General features: G+C 49.1%; 4 protein-coding genes across 4 annotated transcripts; 2 read left to right on the top strand and 2 right to left on the bottom strand.

Moving 5' to 3' along the window:
* Window positions 1-726: 726 nt before the first annotated feature.
* PEX2_058290 (cupin domain-containing protein) lies at window positions 727-1,869 on the bottom strand (the record flags this gene model as incomplete). The annotated part of the gene is made up of 3 exons (XM_016743103.1): window positions 727-1,031; window positions 1,096-1,530; window positions 1,623-1,869. The coding sequence occupies 3 exons, from the start codon at window positions 1,867-1,869 to the stop codon at window positions 727-729; spliced, it is 987 nt and encodes a 328-aa protein (XP_016595825.1).
* A 250-nt stretch (window positions 1,870-2,119) lies between these two features.
* PEX2_058280 (uncharacterized protein) lies at window positions 2,120-3,833 on the top strand (the record flags this gene model as incomplete). Its single annotated transcript, XM_016743102.1, has 7 exons — window positions 2,120-2,170; window positions 2,227-2,418; window positions 2,469-2,823; window positions 2,877-3,033; window positions 3,085-3,240; window positions 3,293-3,432; window positions 3,496-3,833. The coding sequence occupies 7 exons, from the start codon at window positions 2,120-2,122 to the stop codon at window positions 3,831-3,833; spliced, it is 1,389 nt and encodes a 462-aa protein (XP_016595824.1).
* Window positions 3,834-4,304: 471 nt separating this feature from the next.
* PEX2_058270 (fumarylacetoacetate hydrolase family protein) lies at window positions 4,305-5,413 on the top strand (the record flags this gene model as incomplete). The annotated part of the gene is made up of 4 exons (XM_016743101.1): window positions 4,305-4,581; window positions 4,659-4,795; window positions 4,869-5,238; window positions 5,307-5,413. The coding sequence occupies 4 exons, from the start codon at window positions 4,305-4,307 to the stop codon at window positions 5,411-5,413; spliced, it is 891 nt and encodes a 296-aa protein (XP_016595823.1).
* Window positions 5,414-5,797: 384 nt separating this feature from the next.
* On the bottom strand, window positions 5,798-7,235 carry PEX2_058260 (RlpA-like double-psi beta-barrel domain-containing protein; the record flags this gene model as incomplete). The annotated part of the gene is made up of 3 exons (XM_016743100.1): window positions 5,798-6,037; window positions 6,087-6,272; window positions 6,375-7,235. 3 exons carry the CDS (start codon window positions 7,233-7,235, stop codon window positions 5,798-5,800), a joined length of 1,287 nt encoding a protein of 428 aa, XP_016595822.1.
* Window positions 7,236-7,372: the final 137 nt, after the last annotated feature.

The following is a 7,372-nucleotide window of genomic DNA, read 5'->3' as shown; positions in this document are numbered from 1 at the left end:
TCTTCATTGAGATCAAGCTTGGAATTTGGAATTTGTTGGTCTAGGTCTGTGGTTGGCGCGGAAGAATTGAGAGGCAGGGTCTCTTTCTCCTTTATCTGCTCTTCATTGTCGAGCTTTGTTTGTGTTCTGGGCCCCTGGAGCTCTTCATGCTGAGACCTCCTTGACGGAGAGGTCAACTCTATTTGACCGCTAGGTCTGGATTGCGTGCGAGGTTCTTGGCCATGGGGGCTATCATCATCTAGAGACATTAGACTATTCATCTCAATCGGGGTCACCATGGTCAGTACAGTTACAGTGTAAGAAAATATTCAAATTTTCAGAGGAGCAGGTTTCAGACCGCTTGATCTGCCAGAAAAGAAAACTCACCCACACTACCTAGCCATTTAGTGCTTATGTGATATGATGCTTGGTAGTGGGCCGAGATTAAGGTCTGGATGGGAGCACTCAATGAAGCCGTAAGGTTAAAAAGGCAAATAGTCAATATATAAAAAGTAAATATAATAAAATATAAGTAAAAACTAGATAATTTATATAATTTAGACTCTTCCTATATTTATACTATTTAGTACCTAACCTATATAGGTTACCTAATATAGTCTATAACCTATTACGGGTTGGGTTTTTTCAGGTTTGCGGGTTTGCGGGTTTTGGCGTAGTCTACTAATATTCTCCATCTTAAGTTCCATAAGCTTCTTATCCTTATTCAGTCATATTACACTAAAGGCCTCATTCGTCCACAAGGGACTCAACATCCATATCCTCTGACCGATAGAAGCCCAAAGCATCAATCATGGGCTTATCATCAAACCGATACAGATAGACCGGTTCTTTAGCATCCGCAAAGTGCTGGTATTTGTACCATGCCGGAACGCAGAAGGTATCACCCTGCTCCCAGGTATATTCCTTATCACCAATAGTCGAGTAGCCTTTGCCAGTGATAACATGATACACAGCAGACGTAGTCTCGCGCCGGGAAGGCGAAGCCTTAGATGCCGAAATTCGCTCAGCACATCCTCCAAGGACGCGACTCACTATGGAAAACATTAGCCATCCTTTCATCTACGGAGTCAAAAAATAGAACAACAGAAAACATACCTTCACGCCCATCCTCCTTCAAATATCTCTTAGCAACCCACTCCCCAGTAACCCCATCCAACTGCGCCTTCATGGTAAACCACGGGAAAACCAACGGCGAAGTGGTACTATCAACGTTCTCCGCAGGATAACGGGGCTTATCGAAGTGCTCTACGAAGTGCACAGGGAAGTGCCTGAAGTTAGGCAAATCCAGCCCATCCAGCCACACCATAGGTCCAGAACCATCTTTGCCGTGGTCATGGTAGTTCCAGGTCGGGGTGAGAATGACATCTCCGCGCTGCATCGTAATGCGCCGGCCGTGGACAGCAGTAAAACCGCCCTGGCCTTCAATAATGAAACGCATGGCAAAGGCCGTGTGTCGGTGAGCACGTGCGGTCTCGTTGGGCATCACTAGCTGCAGACCAGCATAGAGGGTGTCGGTGGTGAAGGGGGCATCTTTGATAAGAGTTCAGAAAAGGGTTTTCCCATTATATAGTAAATAGAAAGGTAAAACGCGATGCGCAGTCAAAGGATAGCTTTGTACATACCCCGAGCTGGATTGGTGAGCATCAGCACCCGGCGCTCAGCCTGGTCTGCTGGGACGAGCTTTCCAGCGCGCTCCAAGTTAGGTCTGATGGCGCTGTACTTCCAGACATTTGGGACTGTTGTTGGGTTTGGCGCGGGTGGGTTCAGACGTGCCATCTGCTTCCACAGAGGGAGGGTCTTGCTTGCTTCAAGGTCAGCGAGAAGCTGCTCCTCTGTGTCGATGACACTTTCCACTTGGGTAGAAGACATTGTTGGGATTGTTCTGGTAATGAGAAAGATCCTTGGATCGTATTATCTACATTATATGGAGAAATGATCCCTGAAATATATCTTGACTTTCGTAGAATCGTCGGCTCTTGCTACAGTCCGGGGAAACACCGGATAGTCTTCCCCGGTGCGTTCCCAGCTGAGGGGTCATTAAAGGCGGTGGTCCGACGATATGCGCTGTTGATGAGCTCCGATTGTTTCTCTTGAAACAAAGAAAGTGACAGTAGGCAAGATGGTGTCCAACGGTCAGGTCAATGGCCATGTTTCTCAGGCGTCGTTGAAGGTGAGTTGCATTCCGGAATGGCAATGTGAGATTCCTATATATTAATGAATCCGTAGATCCCAAGATATCCCAGCAATTGCCTCGAATTCTTAAACGATCCATTATCGTGTGAAAAGACCCTTCCTTCAAAGGTCCGCCTAAACATCATCGTTGTCGGCGCTGGACTCGGCGGACTAGCAACAGCCATCGCGCTCGCAAGTTCCGGCCACGCCGTGACTGTCTACGAGCAAGCACAGAAGCTCGGAGAAGTACTAATCCTCCTCCATTGATGTCAACCGAAACTAATCACCTATATCAGGTCGGTGCTGGTATCCAAATCCCATCCAACTCAACCCGCCTCCTAAGCAGACTCGGTCTGGACCCATATCTGAAAGAGTATGTGACCGAGCCAGAGTTCATTTCCTTCCGACGCTGGCAATCAGGGGATGTTATTGGGCTCACGCGACTCATCCCGAGCTTCCAAGAACGGTTCGGCGCGCCGTACTATGTGATCCACCGCGCAAATTTCCATTCTGCGCTACATCAACGCGCGCTAGATCTGGGTGTCACGGTTAAGGTTGCTTCGCGAGTTGTGGGATATAACGTCGAGGAACCGAGCATTGTTCTCGAGAATGGTGAAAATGCTTCGGCTGATTTGATCGTTGCTGCAGATGGTATATATCCCAAAGCTATTCAGATAGATATGACCGACTCTAATCGTTGATAGGTGTTAAGTCGGTTGCTCGAGGGATTTTTGACCAGAGCGGCAAGCCCTCATTCGAGAAGACCGGGTTCGCAGCTTACCGAGCTACTGTGGACGTGGAGCGCATCAAGGAAGACCCGGAACTTTCTTGGCTGTTGGAAAAGCCAGCTCTCAATATATGGTCAGTACAAGTATGAAAGGATCTTTGAAACTCAACTAAGCCTTTTGCTAGGGTCGGTGATCAGCGGCACGTAATGACATACACCATCGGAGCCGGCAAGTCTTTCAACATGGTTCTTTCGCATCCAGATGACAGTGACCCCTCAACCTGGGATCAGCAAAATACTCTTGGGGATATGAGACGCGAGTTCCAAGGATGGGACAGTCGGTATGTACCAATGAATTGGGCTTATATTATATCTCTATTAATGTATTTCTAGGCTTGAGAAGATTATCGGACTTATCGAGAAAACCATCAAATGGCCATTGATCAGTGGAGTCCCTTTATCTCGCTGGATGAATGGCAAGGTGTTACTCCTAGGAGATGCAGCACATGCAATGCTGCCTTACATGTCACAGGGTACGTGCAAAAGCACACTTAACATTGATAACAAAGTGACTAAAATTCACTAAAATCGCACAGGCGCGGCAATGGCTGTCGAAGACGGCGCAGCACTAGCACGCTCACTGTCTAAAATTGAGAACACCGCAGACATCCCCAAAGCATTGAGTATTTTCGAGCAGGTCCGCATCGAGCGAGCTGGAATGATGCAGGAGGCCAGTCTTCTGAATGGAAAGCTGTGGCATTTCGCCGATGGGCCGACTCAGGAAGCCCGTGATGTAGCTATGAAGCCTGAGACTTTGGGTTTGCCTTTCAGTCATAGCCCTAATCAGTGGAGTGACCCGGCGACTCAGATGTGGTGCTATGGATATGATGCCGAGAAAGAGATTGATCGAGCCTGGAAGAAATCGGAATTGTAGAAAATGAAGTTTTCATACAAAATATACTACTTCGCTCTTAGATGAATGCATACCTATCATAATTTCTTCGGAACCTCATATTCGATGTATACCTCGTTCCAATCTCTCTTCATTTTTGTGTAAATCGGTATCAGATATATAATGATTTCCCCTTTGCTTCTGTTGATCAATATCAGTCTAGTCATTTCCGGAAGAAAACTAGTCGCACATCAACCGACTCAAGGATCAAAGTCCGAATATTTCGTCATACCAGTCATACCCCAGTTTCCCCGCATGCTCTTTTTCTCATTTGGTTATCTACTAAACCACCATCCCGGAACTACAACCGAGAAACCCGGTATACCCGACCTATCCCCGCCATAACGACAAGCAAAGAGTCATATAACCCCTCAACGCCCGGAATGAGTGCCCCTCTATAAGCCAATTCCAATAGAGACAAACCCAATACCGATAACAAAAGAGCCAGAAAACATGTCTCTCCCATGGAAACGCCTAATTCGCTTCATCGCGACAGACGGCCGCATCCTACGCGGCGAGCCCATCCTCCCAACCCCAACAACAGACCTAGGTTTTATAACCGAGTCTGACAAGCTACAAGCACGTGTAATAGAAGGCGACGACCTCTATGACACCACAGGCAAAACACGCGTTACCGACGAAATCGTCTCCGTGAAGACCGTACTAGGCCCATTGGCGCAGGCAGATGTACCTATTCTGCGTTGTGTTGGATTGAACTATGCAAAGCATGGTAGGTTTTCCTATCCTATCATCAAACGAGAACACCCGAAGACCAGTTACTTATACACATATCTATCGTGTCAACAGTCAAAGAAGCCGGCCGCACGCCACCCCCCTTCCCATTCATTTTCTTCAAGCCAAACACCACAATCCACGACCACGGCGCACCAGTAGCAATCCCACAGATCGCCCAGGACTCACAGGCAGATTACGAAGGCGAGCTGGTGAGACAAGTTCCCTGTTTACGAATACCCATTCCTGGGTAAAGACTATCGGTATACTAACAAACGCCCACAGTGTCTTGTAATCGGTCGTGACGCTAAGAACATCTCCCCAGAGAATGCACTCTCCTATGTAGCTGCCTACACAGTCGGAAACGATATCTCCGCGCGCAAGCTGCAGCGCGACCCGGCACTTGCGGGGCGTGTCCCACAATGGGGATTCTCTAAGGGGTTTGATACGTTTGCGCCGCTGGGACCGTGTCTTGTTGCCGCGAGCGAGATTGCTGATCCTAGTAAGCTGTTGCTGAAGACGATTGTTGATGGGGAGGTTAGGCAGGAGGAGTATGTTGCGGATCTTTTGTTTGATTGCGCATATTTGGTGTCATATCTTTCGCAGGGTACGACGTTGCAGAAGGGGAGTGTTATTATGACGGGGACGCCTGGTGGTGAGTTTTTGTCTTTATTTGTTTTGTTTGTATGCCTTGGAATTGGCTGAGCTAACTTGTTTTCTTAGGTGTCGGCGCCGGTCTTTCGCCGCCTAAATATCTTGTTCTTGGAACGCAGATGGATATTTTTATTGATGGTATTGGAACGCTGAGGAATGGTGTGGTATTCGATTGAGTTGGGTTATCTGGTTGTTGATCGATATGATTGGGTATGGGGCTAGATTATAGACAGGCAAGACATAGAGATCGCCGGAGCGCTTTGTTCTCAGCAGATCCAAATTTAACACAATAACGCAATAGAACTCTAAACACACAGCCTGGAAAGAGAGGCCCACTAGAAGTGAGGCGCAGTTGTCTCAGCATGGACCAATATAGTCACTAGCCTTGCGTTGTCGTAATTCATTTCCCGTTTTGGGCCGACAGTCTCAAAAGTGGGCAGGCAACACTCCTGCGTACTCGTACTAACAAACAATTCTCGAAAATAATACCGAAATACTACTACGAATACTCGAGAGACTACTTGAGCAAACAAATACAAGTCAAACGAAACGAATTTCATTCAATGATCCGTCTCTTGCAATATGGCCTGTGTTTTTTTGGGGGTTTTTTGCGTTTCACGAGCATGATCATCGTAATCATAATTGCCCTGTCGCATTTGCATGTTCGAGATCTCGTCAAGAGAATCAAACCGTCCATGACTTGCCAGCATGCGCGCGGGGATCGTAAGCATATGTTTTATGGCCGGATGAGGTCCATCATAGGTAGTATTGCGCAAGAAGACTCCGAAGAGAAGAAAATTCTATGAACGTGAAAAAATGGGTAAAATGTGAATGCGATCCGCTAGGGACACGCGAAATGGTAAAAAGATCCTGGGTCAAGAGAGTGGACGGATGGTAAAAAAGGGCCCGGTCTCTCTGAGAGACGAATGATTGGGTTCTCAGAGAGAGTAGGAAAGAAGAAGAAATGATCACAACGAAGTGGAAAGAAGGGGAAAAAGAGGGAAGAGTCGTCAAGACCATATCCGCTCGCGCAATCTACCAGAGATGTGTCCGTTGTTCGTATTCATAATGATGGCCATCAACACTAACGCGCGATCGACGCAGCGTCTAGTGGATGTACCACTTGGCACCACTGACACGGCCAGCGTCCATGGAGGCCAGTTCGGCGAAGAAGTGACGGGACAGATCGACGGATTCGTTGTCGCAACCCATGCACTTGTCGACCACGATACCGGTGGCGGTCTGGCCATTGTATGTGACGGTGACGGTCTTGCCGCAGTCACTGTCGGTCATGATACCATGGGGCAGGGCGAGAACGTTCTCGACAGTACCATCGTTGGTGGTGCCGCAGGAGCTGGGGTTGGTGGCGGTGGTGGCAGTGTCGTAGAAGGTGATGTCACCGTCGCAAGGGGAGCTCTCGGAGCAGACGCCGGTGTTGCTGCTGCTGGTGGTCTCGGTGTTGGTAGACTCGCTGGTAGCAGCACTGGTAGCAGCACTGGTGGTAGTAGGGGCAGCGGTGGAAGAGGTCTGAGCCTCTACAACGGGAGCGGAAGAGGTCTCGGCCTCCACGGTAGGAGCAGCGGGGGCAGCAGTTGTGGTGGTGGAGGTGGTGGTTGGCACAGCGGGAGCAGCAGTGGTGGTGGAGGAGGTGGTGGTGGGCGCAGCCTTCTCCTTGACAGGTGCCTCGACGGTGGGGACGGCGGCAGCGGTAGTGGTGGTGGAAGAGGAGGTGGTGGCAGGCGCAGCCTTCTCCGCCTCCTTGGTAGTAGAGACAACAACAGGGGCAGCGGTAGTGGTAGGGACAGCGTTGGCGACCACAGGGACGACAGTAGCGGCGTGAGTGGCCTGAGGGTAGATGGTGGTGGTGACATCGACGGTGGTCCAGACGATATCAGTGACGGTCTCCCAAACGACGGCGCGCTTGGCAACGGGAGCCGAGTAGCCAGTCAATGCGAAGAAAGCGCCAGCAAGGGCAAGAGTCTTGGTGATAGGAGCCATTGCGAAAGAATCAGAATAGATGAATTGAGAGAGTGTGTGTGTGATGTTGGTTAAAGGATTGATCAACTGCACAGCAGGAATAGGCACTCGAAAGGAATGTGAGTGAGCAAGAAGGAAGGAATGGACTGAGAAGAAAG

This window comes from Penicillium expansum, assembly GCF_000769745.1.
Source record: "Penicillium expansum strain MD-8 chromosome Unknown contig190, whole genome shotgun sequence".
Taxonomy (NCBI): domain Eukaryota; kingdom Fungi; phylum Ascomycota; class Eurotiomycetes; order Eurotiales; family Aspergillaceae; genus Penicillium; species Penicillium expansum.
Note: the sequence above shows the minus strand (reverse complement) of the source record. Positions and strands in the feature narration are given on the sequence as shown.